This window comes from Rissa tridactyla, chromosome 13 (genome assembly GCF_028500815.1).
Source record: "Rissa tridactyla isolate bRisTri1 chromosome 13, bRisTri1.patW.cur.20221130, whole genome shotgun sequence".
Lineage (NCBI taxonomy): Eukaryota > Metazoa > Chordata > Aves > Charadriiformes > Laridae > Rissa > Rissa tridactyla.
The window spans coordinates 9,218,931-9,238,484 of NC_071478.1; the positions used below are offsets into that span (position 1 = coordinate 9,218,931).

General features: G+C 39.6%; 1 protein-coding gene across 14 annotated transcripts in view; it reads left to right on the plus strand.

Annotated features, from left to right (window-relative positions):
* Positions 1-18,890, plus strand: part of LOC128916898 (E1A-binding protein p400-like) — a 51,549-nt gene extending 32,659 nt beyond the window's left edge. For 4 of the 14 annotated variants that reach the window (XM_054219099.1, XM_054219101.1, XM_054219106.1 and 1 more), the window contains 25 exons: positions 74-270; positions 755-866; positions 1,568-1,711; positions 2,018-2,176; positions 2,446-2,529; positions 3,091-3,222; positions 3,339-3,383; positions 3,491-3,644; positions 4,105-4,346; positions 4,897-5,070; positions 5,312-5,359; positions 6,378-6,514; positions 7,083-7,139; positions 7,268-7,346; positions 8,112-8,312; positions 9,383-9,428; positions 9,520-9,629; positions 10,246-10,450; positions 10,969-11,132; positions 11,518-11,724; positions 12,023-12,218; positions 12,807-12,937; positions 13,545-13,712; positions 14,423-14,500; positions 16,346-18,890. In XM_054219099.1, the coding sequence (XP_054075074.1) occupies positions 74-270; positions 755-866; positions 1,568-1,711; positions 2,018-2,176; positions 2,446-2,529; positions 3,091-3,222; positions 3,339-3,383; positions 3,491-3,644; positions 4,105-4,346; positions 4,897-5,070; positions 5,312-5,359; positions 6,378-6,514; positions 7,083-7,139; positions 7,268-7,346; positions 8,112-8,312; positions 9,383-9,428; positions 9,520-9,629; positions 10,246-10,450; positions 10,969-11,132; positions 11,518-11,724; positions 12,023-12,218; positions 12,807-12,937; positions 13,545-13,712; positions 14,423-14,500; positions 16,346-16,618 (3,543 nt within the window). In that variant the 3' untranslated portion in view covers positions 16,619-18,890. Of the gene's footprint in view, positions 1-73; positions 271-754; positions 867-1,567; positions 1,712-2,017; positions 2,177-2,445; positions 2,530-3,090; positions 3,223-3,338; positions 3,384-3,490; positions 3,645-4,104; positions 4,347-4,896; positions 5,071-5,311; positions 5,360-6,377; positions 6,515-7,082; positions 7,140-7,267; positions 7,347-8,111; positions 8,313-9,382; positions 9,429-9,519; positions 9,630-10,245; positions 10,451-10,968; positions 11,133-11,517; positions 11,725-12,022; positions 12,219-12,806; positions 12,938-13,544; positions 13,713-14,422; positions 14,501-16,345 lie in introns of those variants that run through there. The other 10 variants (XM_054219108.1, XM_054219109.1, XM_054219110.1 and 7 more) reach the window with 7 other exon arrangements.
* The last annotated feature ends 664 nt before the right edge of the window (positions 18,891-19,554 follow it).

Genomic DNA, 19,554 nt, shown 5'->3' on the forward strand with positions numbered 1-19,554 from the left:
ATAGTGAATTTGGATTGGTATTTTATTTTGGTGTATCCCTTATTTACTCCTTGCTTTTATGCTGTTTATGTAGGAGCTGATGAAAATTTTCAACAGAGACAAGCGCATTTTCTGTGCCATCCTTTCCTCTCACAGTCGTTCCACTGGAGTCAATCTTGTCGAGGCAGACACCGTTGTGTTCTATGACAATGACCTAAACCCAGTGATGGATGCAAAAGCTCAGGAATGGTGTGACAGAATTGGAAGATGTAAAGATATCCATATATACAGGTGATGGTTACAGATCAGTCACCGCTCTTTAACGTGCTTTCATGTGAGGTTAATTCAGATAGTGCTGCTCTGTATGAGCTGAAATAAAGTGGAAACATTGCTGAAAACTTCATCTCACTTCAATAAAAAAGATGCCAGGTTATTGTAGGAAAATGTGGTATTTTTTAATGCCAAATGTAATTAATGAGTCATACTTGCATGGCTTTTGTCTGTTAGTTTACGTGGAATTTTTTAAATGAGGTGGCTTGGTTTTGTCTCTTTTTCATTACACTAATTATTAAAAGAAAACTTCAAAGTAGAGGTATGTGTTTTGTTCTTGGCCTGTACCAGAACTAAAAAAACCAAACCCACAAAACCGCACAAACCACGACATTTTAAAAGTTCAGTGTTATTCTCTGAGGGCAATTTATCTTTTTGTTTCCAAAAGCTGTTTTGGAAATGACTTACCAGATTTCAGTTCTTTTCTTTTTCTTCTTTTTTTTAGGCTTGTCAGTGGTAATTCTGTAGAAGAGAAGCTTTTGAAAAACGGCACAAAGGACTTGATCAGAGAAGTAGCTGCTCAGGGAAATGACTATTCAATGGCCTTTTTAACACAGGTAAGTTAATATCCAAAATGTGTTCAAACACCCGTGTTGCAGTGTTTAATAAATTCAGGCATCAGAATTGGAGTGTTTAATAACAGTTTACTAGAAATCTGTTTGGGCTAGAATTGATAGGTAAGCATAGTAGATCTCAGGATTGCTTGAATTTTGGCGTTAGGGCCGCATTCTATCAAATGCTGTCTCTCTGCTTTCATTCCGTTACTTGCATACTGACGCACAAGCACCACCTGCGTGACTTAATATACTCTGGTTTCTGGCACCATGCTGCAAAATTCTGCAGCGTATGTAAGGATGAAGGTTTCAACAGCTTTAAAAAGGTGAAATATGAAGTTTGGCTATTTAATGAGATAGTCTCTGAAGTGCTGCTGTGAAGATGCAGAAGACAGTGGCTGCCCATCCAGAAGCTGGTCCATCCTCTTTTAGCACTCCCAGTATGGTGGTGCAGGATGAGACAGTGTATATTTCTGACTTTCCTGTTTATGAACTGTTAACACTTTATTCTACTCTGTCCTACAGAACAGAAAATAGACAATTTTTCAGAAATAATGAATAGAGGTTTATTTTTTCGTTACTCAGTCCATAGTTTATAAGGTCACTTGAACCTGAGCTAATTCAAAGTTATATAAAAAATGGAATAGTCCTGAAAGCTGAATGTACTTTTTCTTTTTTCTTCTTTTTTTTTTTTGCTTACCAAGCAAACAATTCAGGAATTGTTTGAGGTTCATTCTCCTATGGAGGATTCAGGATTTAGAGTGAAAGCAGAAGAATTTGTAGTACTTTCTCAAGAGCCATCTCCAGCAGAAAATATTTCACCTAAAGTCGCAAGACCATTCATAGAGGTAATTATTAATACATACATTAAAAATACAGCTGTGTGACCTTATTATTAAACAGCTGCTGTATTTTTTTTTTATTTGGGTAAATTCTGTCAATTTCTTTTCCCAGTATTTTTATGTTTTGTCACTTTCCTTGTAACAAAACTTCTAAAAGCCCATGGTTGAGTTGTGTACTTTCTGGGAACTGTTTCTCTTGCCTCAGCAGAGACTTATTCCAGAAATTTGTGTTGGATTTCAGTGAAGTTCTTACGGGGTTTCTTTCCATATATTTGAAATCTTCATTATTTTTAAAATATGTCTTTCTGAAAGGCCCTCAACAGTATTGAACAAGAGGATGAGGAATCAAATGATTGCATACAAGAAATAGGACCCGAGTCAAGCATTGAACCTTTAATCACAGAGCTCTGTGAGACAAAATACAATGACGAGCCCTCACAGCTGCAGGAGTTAGTTGCTGTTGTGGATCAGGTACAATGACTTTACATGAATATTTGGTTAAAAAGTGGTGTTTAGTTCAAATATTTCAATTTGTTTGCAGTCTGGCCTTAAAGCAACTCTGTTGTCTATGGGATTGATACTGCCGTTAAACGGATGGGAAATCTCCTAGTGACTTAAGACGTTAAGCCGTCAGAGAGGGAGATTAGTTTTAAGGAGAGCTTTGATACGCTGTCCTTCAGTTAACGTTTCTTTTACTATCCTCAATACTAACTTTTTTTTTCCTTGATACATTCTCTCAGCTGACTCCAATTGAGAAGTATGCTTTGAATTATTTAGAGCTCTTCCACGTTTCAGTTGATGAGGATGAGCCACGGTTGAATGAGGTAAAAAACCAAATCTTTCTTTTCCATGTTGTTCTGTCGCACAAGCAGGTTTATATTTTCAGTGTGAAGTGGAAATTTCTCCAATGACGTGGAGTTCTGTGATCATCTCTTGCTATACTTTATGAATACCAGAATGCCTTAGAGAGAGCTTATTATTTGGGGATTTTCTTGGTTTAAGCAGGTGTCAGTTCTTAATTTCTGTTTTATAAAATGGGAATTACTTTCTTCAGCACAGCTCAGCAAATATTTGTTGTACTCCAACGGTAGTGGGGGGAAAAAATTTCATTCATTTCAATGAGCCTGTTTATTTGGGTAAAGGAGCTGTGTTCTGGTTGTCTTAGTTGTTTAACTGAAAATCTGAGTTTGCTTTATTTTGAGGGTTTAAAGACCCTCAACAGAGACCAGAAAATCACTTCTAAATGATTGTGAAAGTATCTGTTGAGAAATTGCTATAAGATTTCTGTGCCTAAAAATGTCAAAGTTTAAGGAGTTTGTCCATAAAAATACAAATCCAGTGTCTGTTACTGCATAAAGTTTATAACGAGTCTGACTTTCATCTAGATGGAATTGAAAACTGCAAAGAAAGTGTGGGAAGTCCAGCATATGAAGGAGTTAAAGGAAAAAGAGCAAAAAATGCTTTGGGAGGATGAAGAGGAACTTCTAACATACACACGGGAGGATGCATACAATAAAGTAATTCATGATTAATCTTGGTTTTTTAATGGTGTATTTCTTAGTTATTCTGAGAATACCTTTTCCTTCAGGGTTCAGTTGTATCATTTGAACTGTATTCTCTTTTTGCTTTCTAGGAATATGTCTACGAAGGTCCAGATGGACAAAACGAAATAATGCCAGTAAGTAAAAGCAACCCCAGGCAGCCTAAATAGGCTTTTTATTTTTTGAAAAATAAAGATCAGTGGAGTCTTAATATTGCAGTAACTGCAAATTTTGTTCTCTGCAGCTTTGGACTCCTCCCACGCCACCTCAGGATGACAATGATATCTACATTGATTCTGTTATGTGCCTGATGTATGATACCACCCCTATTCCAGAATCAAAGTTGCCTCCAGTGTATGTTAGGAAGGAACGAAAACGACACAAAACAGATCCATCTGGTAAATGTTTCTTCAAAACTCTTCTGAGATTTATTGCTGAAAGTTTTTAAAAAAAAAAAAAAAAAAAAAATCAGGGTTTTTTTCATACCTCTTGCATGTCTGGTCCAGTAAAGATCAAATTTGCAGGTTTGAAGAGATGAAAATTCTTGTCTCACTGTGGTCTCAAAGCAATAGAATCACTGGAAGCCCCAGTTCTTACAGTGTGTCTTTATTTAGACATAGAGGTGTTTTTAAAAGGACACTTCTAGAAAAGAGGCATTCTGCTATGTGAGTTAGGACATGGCTAATTTTACTTTATGCCAGGCTCTTTTTAGTTACTGACAGTACACTTTTAAGAAGCAGTGGGGAATACTCTGGACACATGTAGGAACGTTTTGCGGCTCTAAGTAGCAGAAGAATCAAAGAATGGTAGTAACTATTTACCAAGAATGTTGGTTGTTGGGTTTTTTTTTTGTCTCAGCTGCAGGTAGGAAGAAAAAGCAGCGTCATGGAGAGACAGTTATTCCGCCTCGTTCACTTTTTGATCGAGCAACTCCAGGAATGTTGAAAATGCGCCGAGAGGGCAAAGAGCAAAAGAAAAACATCTTGTTGAAACAACAAACGCAGTTTGCAAAGCCTTTGCCGACTCTTGTCAAACCAGCTGCTGAGGCTGGACAGGATAATCCAGAGTGGTTGATCAGTGAAGACTGGGCACTTCTGCAGGTCAGATGATACCTGCACTTGCTGCTGTTATTTATTGTATTTTTGCTTCTAATTTCAGAAATGGCTCTTTCTGCAGTTTATCTCTTCAAGGTTATTTCTAATTCTTAATGGTTAGTTTGGCATTTTGCTGACGTAGCTCAGAACATATTGCCTATCATTTGTGTTCCTTTAAGGAAAAATTAAAGTAAGCTACAGAATGCATGATTAAGTCCTATTTTTGTTGTGGAGACCACTTACTGTTGTTCCAGATCAGTTGTGCTGCCTGAAATAATGCAGCTAAGGTTCTCCCCACCTTTGAGAAGAGATCAGCACTTGAATGGCAGCTCTCTGTTCCCCTTATACTAATCCCCAAGTGTTTTCCTGCACGTTAGCCTGCATAATGGCATTTTATGCTCATTTATTCTCTGAGAACGTAGGTGAACACGTAGCCTGAGCCCTAAGCTATCTGTATCGTTGTAGTAATGGTGTGTGGATACCTGCAGATAAGGGTAGGTTTGGAACGATTGGAACGATTTGTCGTCTGAAGCTTTTGTACCTTTATCTATTGTAGGCAGTGAAGCAGCTGCTGGAGCTTCCGTTAAATCTTGCTGTTGTATCGCCAGCACATACTCCCAATTGGGACCTTGTTAGCGATGTTGTTAACTCCTGCAGCAGAGTCTATCGCTCACCAAAACAATGCCGAAACAGATACGAAAATGTCATTATTCCAAGGGAAGAAGGAAAGGTGAGTTTACATAGAATGATGCGTCTTTTTTTACCTTAAGTTTGTAGAGTTTTTTTCCTTATCTCCGTAAACACTTGTTTTTTGTTAAATGTTTCAACAGTGTAAATAAATAACTTTTAAAAGATTATAAAATTATCCTCATCAGGATTTCCACTTATTTTATGTGATTTCTTTGAAAAGAAAAAGCAGCTGAACAAAATCTTCCACAAAAGATCATCTAACTTTCCTTCTTATTTTACAGCTAATGTACGAAGCTAATCCTAAAAAGAAGACAAAAAGTATTTATAAGGTGTGCATTGGTATTCTTTCAAAATCAAATCTAGACACTGTGGTATTTAGCAGCAATGGAGGTGGGCAGATAATTCATATGAGATCCATGTTGAGTGTTACTTGAGTTCTGAAACATCAATTAAAATTCCAAATTTATTTTCCTTTCTTAGTTGTTACAGTGGATTGACACCAGACTTCAGCTTTTGGATTTGGTAGATAAATTTTAAGTCATACAAGAAGTTTGTGATTTCACTTAAACTGTAGTGGGTATTTTTCCACCTAACAACCACCATGTAACTCGTCCTGATTATTTTGACGGTACTTAGATCTATAAAGGATGTACTTCATGCTAGGGTCTGAGCGGATTACGAATATATAGTGAATTTAATGCTTGAAACACCTTTTAGTAAATGAGGATGATAGTATGCTACAGAAACAAAAACAAATTCCATGATTATAAGCAACTTCTTCCAAACCATACAGCAATTTAGTGACAGAACTGGGTAGAAAATCTAGAACTTCTTGGCTGTAGTCCCATTCTCTGACTAATAAGCAGGTTTGTCCCTGACTGGCAGTTTCTACTTAGGAGAAGCCAAATGTTAGAGTGGCATGGTGTGCTGGATGTTAACGTAGCTGTGTTGGGAGAGCAGTGCAGTGATGGTTTTATTATATTATGTGTGCGCTATGCATAACTGTAAACTAATGGGCTCTTGGTTTGGGTACTGAATTAAACTTGCAAAATCTAAACTAAAGCAAAGATTCTTTTTCAAATTAGAGTTTGCCATTTCGTATGTCCCCAAGTGCTGATGCCAGTGTGACCGTGAGAACTGCTCCTTATTTTGCTCTTTCTTTATATATTTCCCATAGAGTTTTGTGTAACAGTAAGTTATCAGTGACACGAGGCAGAAACCAGTCTGTGATAGATATGTTGGAGTACGTTTTTAAATAACCTACAAGCGCACCATGTGTTTATACATAGACAAAATGCCACGTGGGTGTGTTCGCAATTGAAAGTTGGTTTGTTTTCTTTTTTTTAGACTAAAAACAGTCGCCCACTTCGTACCAATCAGATCTATGCTCAAGATGAGGGTGCCACCCACACGCAACTTTACACTAATCATTTTGAGATGATGAAAATGATTGCAGGGAAAAGAAGTCCACCTATCAAACCTCTGTAAGTTTAACTGGGATCATTCAATGTCCCTGTCACCACTGATCTCCTGGAAACTCTGTTCTGAATTGCGCTCGCGACCGAGAGTTATTTTATGCTCTGTTTCAAATTGCTGTTTTGTTTCTCCGTTCTTGATCTCTTACCTTGCATCCTGGCCTTCAGTTATTGGAACATCTTCATATTTCATGTGTTTGGGTTAGCTTTTACTCGCTGCATGAATTTGTTTTGTGTGATTAAGAGCAGAAGAGCACTCCATTGTTGTGTTTGGGTTTTTTTAAATCTACTTTATAAACTACACTTTCCATTTTCCTGAATTGTAAACATTTTGATGTCTATGCTGTTTAGTAGTACGTTGTTTTCTATGTATATTCCTGCAGTAACTTTTTCGGTATTCATTTAATAATTACCCTGGGTCTTTCTTAAAATGTCTATCTGTATGCAGGCTCCAGTACTGGTGGGAATATCATGAAAACTTCGCCAAAACTGCAGTGTCATCCACTAAAACATGTGAAATTAAATATTGGTTTTAAGTTGTTTCTGTCTCCAGTAATACGGTTTTGCTCAATTTCAGACTTGGCATGAATCCTTTCCAGAAGAATCCAAAGCATGCATCAGTGCTTGCAGAAAGGTGGGCACTCTCTGACTTGAAAGAGTTACGAATTGCATAAAAGTGCTTTTTTTTTTTCTTCTTTTCTTTTTTAACTTTCAGTTATATATTTTTAACGATCATGTGCTTTGTCTTGTCTTTGTTTATAGTGGAATCAACTATGATAAGCCACTTCCTCCAATTCAAGTTGCATCCCTCCGAGCAGAACGTATTGCAAAAGAGAAAAAGGTACGGTCTCCATCTCAGCCATATACATGACTGCAGTAATTAAAAAAACTAAGCAACAGAGGAAATACAAGAGAAGATGCCTCCTGGGGGAAGTTTGGCCGCACAGTAGATGTTATGGGCAGCTGCAAATTGTTCATGTACTAAGGTTTAGATATCCAAGGTCCAAAGTGGGACCTTTCCTTGGGCCTGTATGTCACACTCGTTCTTTAGAAGCATCTTTTTGGAAAAGATACTAAAAGTATGTAAAAATCTTGTTTTATTCTTGACCATTTTGTAGCCTCCTTTCTTGTATTATTCAGAAAGAGATGCTTGTCCTTGCTTGTTGATGGCAAATCGCTTGTTGTGCTATGTTTTAAGCCATATAGAATCATAGAATTGCCCAGGTTGAAAGGGAGCTTTCAGATCATCTAGTCCAACCATCGATCGAACTCTGACAAAAACCATCACTAAACTATATTGCTAAGCACTATGTCTACCCATCTTTTAAATACCTCCAGGGATGGTGCCTCAACCACTTCCCTGGGCAGCCTGAATAACCATGAATATATATATACCTTTACTGTGAAACTAGTTAGGTCATGTAACTTGCAGCTAGAAAATTACAGTGAAGACAAATTTGTGTGCTGTATCTGCACACACACGTATATAATACATCCTTGGAATTAAAAGGGTTTTGTTTGTTGTTCTGGTTTTTTTAAAAAAATACATCCTGATTGTTATGTGCGCTATTTTGAAGACTCTGAGGCTCACACCTTGATTTCCTAGGCTCTGGCTGAACAGCAGAGGGCTCAGCAGCAGACAGGCCCGCAGGCGCAGCAGCAGCAAGCCGGCCAGCAGCAAGCTCAGCAGCCGGCCGTACAGCAAGCACAAGCCCAACCGCAGCCGCAGGCTCAGGCGCAGGTAGTTCAGCAGCCACAGGCAGTGGTGCAGACTGCAGCAACTACTGTGGCCAACACAGCAGTACTGGTAAGAAAGGGAGAACTTGGTGCCTCTGATGTAGTAACTTCAGTTCTTCTCTGTGTGTACCATATTTACATGTTTTGTTGTCTCTGGAAAGTGAGAATTTTAGGTCAGTATAGTGAGATAAAGGTTATTTCTTTCTTTCTTTGTTTTTGTTTTTTTTTTTTTTTTTCCTGAACATGCTGGATGTCTTTGTTCTTATTTATTAAGACTTTTTTCGTACTATTACAGCAATAGGTCTTGGCATTCTGAGGTGGAAAAACACCACTGGTGGAAAATCTTTGCAAAGATTTTTTGCCTTTTTTCAGTTTAGACTTTAATTTAATTTAATCAAGTCTGAGCAAATACATTTCCACTGTCACTGAACAATGTTTATACAGAGAACTTGGGAGAATAAAGAGAACGTAGCTGAAAGCTACGCTGTTAAAGTAGCTTAAAAACCAAAGCTTTGTTAACCTTTGCAAGGCAAGTGGAATGTTGCATCTTACAGGACCTATCATGGTTGTTTTATTGCAAATCTGTGCAAAATTTTCATGGCTTCGTTAAATCTAGAGTCTGTTTTAATGAATTTGATGGCAGTCCAAGGCTTTTGTTTTTAGAGCCGATCCAGTTTGCACGCTAACGTGTGCAGGCAGTGGTGATTTTGTTTTGCTTGTTGAAAGGCAAGAATACTACAGCTTTTACAGAAAGAGACAAAGGATGGGTTCTGACCCATACGTATTGCTCTGTCTGCTGCTCGGTGATGGTCATGTGTGAGTGGTTGTCTGTGGTGCACCAGAGAAATATATTGCTCCCTTCTTCTGCTAACAAGTATGTCATATGACTGCTATTTACCAAACATTTGACTGGTCTCCAATTGCTCGTTAGCATGACAGAATCCTAATATGTCCATCAGTTGCTGTTGATGTGTAGAATGAATGAACAACTGCGGAAGTATCAGTGCATTTTATTGCATTTTTCTTATTTTGTCACTTCTAGAATACAGCATTGTGTTAAACAGCATAGTAGCATAAGAGCTATATTGAGTTTTCTTTTATTGTTTTGCTGAACTGTTACCTCAATTGTCTTCTAAATAGGCGGGCACGATCAAAACAGCAGTTACAGGAACAAGTATACAGACTGGTAAGAAGACTTTATAATTAGGCATTGGAGATGATAGGACATTCGGATTTTCATTTTTAGATTCTCACGTTTAATCTTGGCTTGCTTTCAGCTACAGTGAGTGGAAATGTAATAGTGAATACCGTTGCTGGAGTCCCTGCTGCTACCTTTCAGCCCATCAATAAACGTCTGGCTTCACCTGTTATACCTGGAACGCTGACTGTGAGTAGATCTCATCTCTAGTTGTGTCCCTGGACTGATCTCGGTTGAGCGTTTTATCAGCGTATCTGTTTTGTTCTTTAGCTTTCTGTGTTACCAGAAACTTTGCTTCTTGCAAATTTCACGTGTGTCATGTGATTTTCTAGCAAACCCTTCTTCCTTACCAAAATATCAGAATGCACCGGGACAGTTTATCAGAAAAAGGTGCCTAATAGATACTACTGTTAAAAATAGTTTGTAGACGAGTGCTGTCATAGGCAATATATTATGCCATTATCATTCCCAGCCTGTAACTGTTTTGTGCTTTGTTAATTATTATCTTTATTATTATTTTAATGACTTAAGACTATGGAAGATAAAGCAAAAAATTGAAAGGTAGTGAAATCAAATTTCCATAATGTAGTTAAGGGTTTGGTGATCAGCCTGTTTGAAAAAGATGTAACCAGGTGCTGATTATTAGACTTACCCAAACAGAGAGATGTGTTAGAAAGTTTTGGACCTTCTTTGCTTTTGCATTTTTGATCTTTGTTTTTAAAATTGTACAGTCCATTTCCATAAAGTTCTGTAGCTTTATGTGAGGGATGGAAACTGTGGAAATAATGACTTTGTTCCTTTTCAGACTTCGGGAGGCACTGCAACTGCACAAGTGGTACACACGCAGCAGCGGACGGCGGCAGCGCCTGCTGCTTCCACAGAACTGGTGACCATAGCATCTACCCAGGGAGTTCGTGCGGTAACATCAGTGACAGCGTCAGCAGTAGTAACTACAAACTTAACACCCGTGCAGACCCAGACAAGATCTTTGGTGACTCAAGTTACACCAGGTAATAATTGTGTACTTAGGGATCTTTTTTTTGAGGGTATGTAAAGGGCCCCAGAATTTCTGTAGGTTACTTGCCCACCATAGCCCCGCAGTATTTAAAGTCTGGATTTGTTGGCAGCACTATTAAACAATGCTATGATTTTTCACTTGTTGGTGCTCAGCACTTGTTGGTGCTCAGATTACATTTTTTCCAGTATTTCTGGATGAAGTGTTGCTATAGAGAGCTGCTTGGCCCCTAGGCATTACAATTAAAAAAGATTATTAATAATCTAGCAGTAAAATATTTGAATTGTCTGTCTTGACTGAAAACCATTGTGAAGAAAGGAACGTATATTTTATTATTTACTCTGCTTTTACATCATGTTTATGCTAACGTGGTGTTATTTGTAGTTAGTCCACAAACTGTGCTGGAGCAGAAAAAGACGCATTTAACAGCTTGGCTTTTCAGGTGAAATCAATGAATTAAATTGAATGTTGAAAAGCTTTCTTTGGAGCATTTTGTGTTTTCTTTATTCACAGCTACACCAACGGTCCAGCTGTCTGGCAAAACAATCACCCCTGCTCACTTCCAGCTTCTGAGGCAACAGCAGCAGCAGGCGGCTCAGGTGCAGGTCCCACAGATCCAGGCTCAGGCACAAGCCCAGTCTCCAGCTCAGATAAAAACTGTAGGGAAATTGTCACAGGTGAGGAAATGCTTCTGAAGTAACGTGACACGTTATTCTCGTCGTTACTGTAAGCATCATTAGCAGTGTGTGTTGTATCCTGTTTCCTTGGGGTAGAGTGACATGCAACTCCTTCTTAAATTTGATCCTACTAAAATTTCATGGAGGCAGTGAGTCTGACAGCCATTTCAAACAGTACCACTATCGCAGTAGGTCAGGATGTAAAGCACTTACTATTACTTTGTCACCAGTGACCCATTGTGTAAAGGAGTTGCATTCTTAGCTTTTCCATCTTAACTAAGGTCTGGCATAGAATGTTTCTCCTTAAAAGCTCCAGTTTCACCTCCGTTTTTTTCCTGTAGTAATGTAAAAGATTGGAAATGATGGAAGTGTTTGATTTTTGCAGGAACAGTTGATCAAGTTGCAGAAGCAGAAGCTGCAGCTCCCCCAGCAGCAGGCAGCGCAGCAGACGCAGCAAGGGGCGCAGCAGCAAACGGCACAAGTACAAGTGCAGCAGCAGCAGCAAACTCAACAACTCACTGCTGTCACAGCACCTCGTCCTGGTGCAGTTCTCACAGGCACGACTGTGACAAACCTGCAAGTCGCTCGTCTTGTAAGTTGTCTTTGATTTTGTAAAAACAGTCTTAAACACCTTACGCTCTTTGCAGGTTTAAATGAACTGGATACTGGTCATTCATGCACACGAGCGCCCTTTGCATTACTTAGTACAAAAAATACAGCTGTAGCATAAATAGCTTTAAGTTGCACTTAACCACTGTTACCATCTCTGAAGTGGATTACTGTAAAGGAGCAATTATCTTTAGAAATGTTTACAACTATCACTTTATGATGACCTGTTACATGCAGCATTTTGTGTGCCAGTACAATAATCTTCATTCCTTACTGCTTAGACTCGTGTTCCTGCTTCCCAGCTTCAAGCACAAGGACAGATCCAGGCCCAAACTCCGCAAGCGGCACAAGTTGCTTTGGCAAAGCCTCCGGTGGTATCTGTTCCAGCTGCTGTCGTGTCGTCTGCAGGAGTCACTACCCTCCCCGTTACTGTTGCAGGCATTAGTGTTGCCATTGGGCAGCCACAGAAAGCAGCAGGTACGTCAACAAACTTGCTGAAACACGATAAAATTTTAAATCCCACTTTTGTAAAGGTAGGATGTTTCAAATAATGTCTTCTGTGGGACACTCGCGCTTTTTAAAAACTGAAGTGATAGAGGTTGCATTCCAGTTTGTTTCTAAAATGAGGTAAGAGAATCGAGCTTATGCCATTTAATCTAGAGGTTAGCATGATTCTTTAGCCAGATGTGGTTGGTTGGCGAGCAGATAGAGTTTTGAAAAGAAAGACATGGTAATTTAATTGTTTTTCTTAAAATGCAAAAGGGAAATAGGAAAACTTGTATTTCATAACTGTCTCCTATACTGTGACAGAATTCTTCCTGTAGGAAGATCATTGTTAGAACACAAAGTTAGCTTACTATTGCCCTTGGATAACAGGATGTTTTTTCCTTCGCTGCCAAAATCATATGTCTTATTCCCATTAAAATCAGTGGGGTTATTAGTGCTCAAAGCTATGCAGATGTGTAAGTCTATAAAAAGCACAATCTGTGTTTCCAAGCTGTGATTACTGGGACAAAGCAATAAAATGAAGACTCTTACAGTTCTAATTATTTTTGTCATTTTCAGGAGGCCAGACAGTAGTTGCACAGCCACTGCATGTCCAGCAGCTTCTAAAACTGAAGCATCATCAAGCAGCACAGCAACAGAAAGCTATCCAGCCTCAGGTTGCACAGGGTCAAGCGACTGTGCAGCAAAAGGTACTTGTTTGTCTCTCCCACTGACTTAGGTAATGCTTCTGGGGTTGTAAAGCTTCAGCTCCGAGTTACAAGGACACTCCTAGAGAGTCCGTCAGTATTTCTAGGGGTGAACCTTAAGTATATGGTTTCTCATGTGCTTTGTCAGGTGCTGATTTCTCATGCCCCAAACGGGATTTTCTTTTTTAAGTAACAAAGATTAAGATTCTCCTTAGTCATTTCTAATAAAACCAAATGCGGAACATTTCCAAAGTTTTTCCCGGTTTACAATATAATTTGTGGAAAATATACTTTTTCCTGAAATGTTATGTTCTCATGGGCTTTGCTGTCAACCAGCCACCAACGTGGTTTTTTGGAAGTGCGTTATCGTATGAAGTGCGTGTATGTGTGCACTTGTGTAAGAGAGAACCTTTTCAGTAAATACTCAAGTGATTCAGAATATTTGTATAAATGCATGAAAGCTTTTGCCTAGTGCTTATTTTGCTTTTACTAATCCTGGGAGGATTTTATGTCAGTAATTAAGTGTAATTAATCTTGTTAACTACGTACCCGTTATTTAAAATACACATATATTTTGTAGTCATTGATGCCTGTTTTTTCTCTTCTGCAGATAAATGCTCAACAGGTTACAGTCCAAACCCAACAACAGACTTCACAGCAACAAAAAGTAACTTACACTACCCAGCCTGCCATTAAAACACAGTTCTTGACAACTCCGATTTCCCAAACCCAGAAACCAGGTGGAACGCAGCAAGTACAGGCCCAGATTCAGGTACAGGTAACACAGATTTACACTTTTAAGCTCGGCTGTGACTGGAGAATTGTAAAGATGACAGGTGATGTAGCATTTTAGCACCCACTCATATTAATTCTAGTCACACATTTGTTTAAATTGACTTTATAATAAAATTCATTGGTGCTGAATATGTGGCCTTGTAGCAGGTCAGAGGAACTATCTGAGCTGTAAGTTCACCTCTCCTCTTTGAAATAAATTGAGTCACTCCTTTTTGTTAAGCAAGGGATTTTATACTGTGTTTACTACGGAAAACTGAACCAGAGTTGTTCTTGTTTTCTGGTGCTGCCTCTGAAGACAGTTCAGTTGTCTTCTCTTCTGCATAACTGGGTCAGTCTAAGCAAGGAAAGAGAAGAGGATTAGGAACTGGAAGCCTTACTCTTTTAGAAGTATATCTAAGATAATGTAGCCCATTAGAACTTCTGTGCTTCCTTCAATTTTATATATAGTTAGGAGGAGACGAGTATGTTGCAGTTAATATTGCATATACGACTTTTATTCTTCCTCTCCTAGCCAAGTTCTTCAATGTACTGATGTAAAAAGTTTTACAAAAGTACTGAGAATGCCGAGCTGCAACTTACCATGAACAGGACTCTGGAAAGGATTTCACCTGGTAGCAGTTTTGATAGGTGTGGTGTTTTGCTGCTATTAGCAATTTTTTATTTTGACCATATCTTTATTTCATGTCCCTGCAGGTTGCAAAACTTCCACAAGTGGTCCAGCAACAGGCTACTGTTGCCAACATTCAACAGATGGTTTCAGTCTCCCAACAGGTAGGTTTTGTGCTTGTCAAATATAGCGCTAGAAACACGATCTTACTGAAAGCTCGTTTATTTGAAATATGTGTATTTTCCATCTTATGTGTGGCATAGGCAGTATTTTTGAAGGATATAGCAAGTGCCCGACTAGAAAAATGAATCATGTGAATACTGAGTCAGCTGCTGTATATTCTCTAGTCTAAAACTTTGGTAGATGGAGCAATGTTTGCTCACCACTGTAGATAAGCTGAAAAACAGATTTTAAAAAATATTTTCTACAGATGAAAGAATTTTTTAAAAATTGTTTTCTTGTGATGTATAGTCAAGATAGCAAATAAGTGAAGTAATGAGCACCATCTGAGTTTGTTCTATGAAAACTGGGACAAATCAAGGTTACCAGTTGGTTTATTCCAGTTCGTAAAGCTGTGCCAAGTGTGTTGTAAAAGTCAGAATGGTGTGGTATCTGTTCTAAATGTGGTATGATAACAGATGGGACTAGGGCAAGAGAAGGTGAGATGCTTTGGTTTCCCCTCCCCTAACTACCAGGCAATTTGTTTAACGCTGCTCAGAACAATGCCTTTCAGACCATTAGCAACAGGCATAACTTACGCTGTTGATTGGCAGGAATGATTGAACTTTGGATGGTGGATGAAGTTATTGCCTTTGGTGCACAAAAATCTGAACCAATCGGCTCTTAATCTATCACAGGTTATAGTGCAGTGTTTTAGTGCGGAATAAAATCTGTGACTGTTTATCTTAAAACGATGATAAAGCGGTATCAGCTGACTCATAACCACCTCAGATGTGAATGTTTCAAGGGCAAGGTAGACAGCAGGGAGTAGAAACCTCATCAGTCAACACAAGCTGAGTTGGCCTCTGTAGTTGGTAAGAGTTCCTAGGTAATTTTTCAAGGGACAAGGTTTTCAAAAGTCATTGATGTTGGCATAACTCTGGGACTGTTGGAGTCGATGGTAAAAAGACAAATAAACAGCTCCCCTCCCGCACACGCCAGTAACATCAGTGGCAGTAGGATTAGGCCATGCTAAGTATTTTTAAAACTGTGGTCTTGATGCGTACGTGGCATTCTTTTTACCTGCATTTTTAGCACTTCCCAGTAGATTCCTCTTGGATCAGTCAAGAGTTAATTTTCCCTGGGAGAAGCCCTTGCAGCTTCATTTGGCTTCTGCATCTGACAAAGGCAGCTGAAGCTGCTCAGTTTTCATTACCTTGTCCTCTGAACAAGAAGTTGAGGGTTTTTCTCCCTTGCTCTGGGTAGAGCTATGAAAATTAGATTTCTGGATGGAGTTCAAACTGTTGTACCCTAAATTGTCAATAGAGGCTGGCAGCTGTAGTCTGAAAGAGTAATGTCAGGGACTGGTAGGAAGTCGCAGTGGCTGTATTTATTGTTACAATATGGTTGCAGAGTCGGCCTTTTAACTTGTTAGATCCTCCATTTATCCCTCTGTTCTTCTTACTCTTCCTTCCCTACTTCTTCCGCAGTACAGGAATTTTCCTGTTTATCCAGTGGGGTTTTTTTAAACCTCCCCTTTATCTTCTGTAAAGGATCTGGGCGAATGTCCTTTGATTTGCACTACAGAGATCTCAGTTACAGGCATCTTGGCTCTTAGTTCTGATTTATAAGGCTCTAGAAAATGTGACAGAACAGTGTTTCTCAGTGAAACCACAGAGCCCATGTTCCCAGAATCCCTCCCAGCCTTCCTACTCTGTCCAAGATGCTTATCGGTTAAGAGGGCAAATGCTTACCTAAGTAAGATGTCTTCTGTAGAGCGGCAATGTAATGAATGCTCAGTTTAATGCCAAACTATTCTTTTGTAATCGCCTTGTCATCCTAATGTCTAGGTACAGGCTCAACCCCAAACTGTGACACTTTCTCAGACGACAGCAGGTCAACAGCAGGTTCAGGTGATTCCTGCAACAACTGCTACTGCTCAGGTCGTCCAGCAGAAACTGATACAACAGCAAGTGGTGACAACAGCATCGCCCCAGATTCAGGCTCCAGGTGTACAGAATCCAGCCCAGACACCAGCAACACCTGAAGCCCAGAATCAGCAAGCAAAAGTACAAATGAGGACGCCTACTGTCAGATTAAAGGCACCGACTAAACCAAGTTGAACTAATGATTAAAATGCAATAACGGGGAAACACAGCATTTCTTGTTTGCTAAGCCAAGTGAGAAGCTACTCCAAACATACAAAATGAAGACAAACCACCTCTATTTTTTTTTTTTTTTTTTTAGCAGAAGGTGTTTTGCTGGTGAACATTTAAACATGGAAACTCTCATATAACTTCAGTGTGTTAGCAACTGTTTAGCACTCAAAATATGTACAAGATGCATTTTGCCAGTGTTCTCTGTGCTCATTCAGACCAGATAAAGCAAACATTACTTACGTTTAAATTCTGCCCAGCTTCAGAAAAGTAAAATGGTAGGTAACATGCCATAAACGTCAGTAAAATTCATCTATGTTAGCATACCACAGACTGCCGTGGGAATATGCAGTTCTTTGCTATAGTTTGGATGTGTGCTCAATACCTACGGCGAAGCCATTCAAAGAACCGTGTGGCTAATATAGCAAAGTATTTTCCATCTGTGTAAAAGCTGTGTGTTGTTCTCGCTTGAGGTAAACACCTCTGGAAGATCTAACACATTGGAAGTGCTCCCTGCGAAGTTTAGCCAATAAATGTGAAAACCTGTAAGTATATGTAATTAAAAAGGAAAAAAAAGTTTCATTCTCCATTTTTGTAAGTCTTTTAAAATGTTTGTTAGTAGTTTTGTGTACAGTTTACTGAATCACCCAACCTGTGCGCTCATTCTCATACTTCACTTTAAGATAATGGATATTTTAGGCATGAACCGAGTAAATACTGTGTTGATAGTAGATGTGTATTAAAGTGTAGCCCATTTTTCTTTTGTAAAAGAATTGTTCGGTGGATACAGCTAAGCAAAGGATCCACAGCTGTTTCTCATGAGGCTTCTGTCAAGGAAACTCCAACTGATAAAAATTTAATCTCTCAGTTTCATTCTGCTCTTGCAACATGTTTAAATGTTCAGTACTTTCTACTCAGCTTTCAGCTCGGGGGGTGGGGGGCTAGGGGAAGCGGGGAATAGCGAAATTAAATCTAAAACTTAATTCTTCAACTGTGTAAAGAGTAAGATCTAACTTTTGTACTATTCTTTTACTAAAGCTAATGATGAATGTATCTTCAGGTGGGTATTTTGGATGTGAATAGAGCGTGGCCTCTTCCTCCAAATCAGTTTGCCTTATTGTTATGAAAAAAAAACAAAACAAAAACCCAAGCGAAAAGCTGCATAGAACTGCGAGGGTTTTCTTTACTTTTCTTGCATAAAATGAAAAACAGACTCTGTTTGCAAACAGCACTGAGTGAGGAATCAAAAAGCTCTTGGTGGCTTGAATGGATTTATTTTACTTTGGCCATAAAACTGCACGAGGTGTAAAATTCAGACAAAAATTATAACATTCCTTTTCTGAGATGGTTTTAAAATTATTTTTCCATTCTGTGACCTTTTTACTCTTAGGAGGGGAGCCTATTTAAAGGCAAGGGAAGCATATCTTTCTGTTCTTACCTCTGTATGTACACACCTTTTGGTACCTAGTAATCCAAATGGCTTAAACAAGAAAGAATACCCAGCCAGCTCCTTTGTTTTAAGTAGGATAGGTGCAGCCCATTCTGTTTCAGATCACGAATGTAAACACTGGGTCAGGCAGCGTTCCTGGTTATTTTTTTTAATTAATATTAATTTTATACCGCTTTTCTCCTGTATCCTCTCTTTCTTGGACCCTCAGGTCTGCCAGTATGGGGGCATTGTTGGGTTTTTTTTAAGCTGTTTGTGCATGCAGTAGTATTCACCTGACCCGTCTGACCCACTGGTTTGTGCCATTACCTGAACTTCGTTACTAGATGTGAAACTGGTAGTGTTGGCAGCAGGATAGTTTAAAACGCAGAGCAAATGCAGTGGTGACGGGTTAACTGTCACTGTGTACAGTATAGTGTTGCTCATCCAAAAATATTGCTTAGTTAGCCCCAGTTTTACTTTTAAATGTTTAGCTCTTATTATGTGCATGAACGTTGTGTGTGGGGGAACACTTCCAGCAGCGGGGAGGCTGTTGACTGCATCATTGTGCTGGTCTGATTTGGTGTCTAAAGAGGCAATTGTTTCTTGTTTAGGTCAGTTACTGAAGATAAAAATCACCCTTTTTTTTTTTCTTCTTTTTTTCCTTTTGATGTGTCTTTCTCCCAGGAGTGTGTTAGGAAGTCAACCTGTAAATAACTTATGAACATAAGCGTTTGTTACTTGATCCAGTAGGATTGTAAGGAATAGTGATGTATCCTACCTGAAGGTGTAATAAAGTGTACATTTTTATAACACCGCCTCGCCCTGCCTTCTCTACCATGTGAGGGAGGCTGTGCTCGCCACGGCCTGGGGGGATCACTGTCCTGCGGAGGGGGCACCATCATAGAATCACAGAATGGTTAGAGTTGGAAGGGACCTTAAAGATCATCTAATTCCACCCCCCTGCCCTGGGCAGGGACACCTCCCACCAGACCAGGTTGCTCCAAGCCCCGTCCAGCCTGGCCTTGAACCCCTCCAGGGATGGGGTAGCCACAACTTTTTGGGCAACCCAGGCCAGTGTCTCACCACCCTCCGAGTAAAGAATTTCTTCCTGATCTAAATTTAAGGAATCTAAATCTAATTTTACCTTCTTCCAGTTTGAAGCCATTACCCCTCGTCCTATCACTACAGGCCCTTGTAAAAAGTCCCTCCCCATCTCTCCTGTAGCCCCTTTAGGGACTGGAAGGGGCTCTAAGGTCTCCCCGGAGCCTTCTCTTCTCCAGGCTGAGCCCCCCCAGCTCTCTCAGCCTGTCCTCACAGCAGAGGGGCTCCAGCCCTCACAGCATCTCCTCGGCCTCCTCTGGCCCCGCTCCAACAGCTCCGTGTCCTTCTGCTGTTGGTACCCCGGAGCTGGAGGCAGCGCTGCAGGGGGGTCTCCCCAGAGCAGAGCAGAGGGGCAGGATCCCCCCTCGCCCTG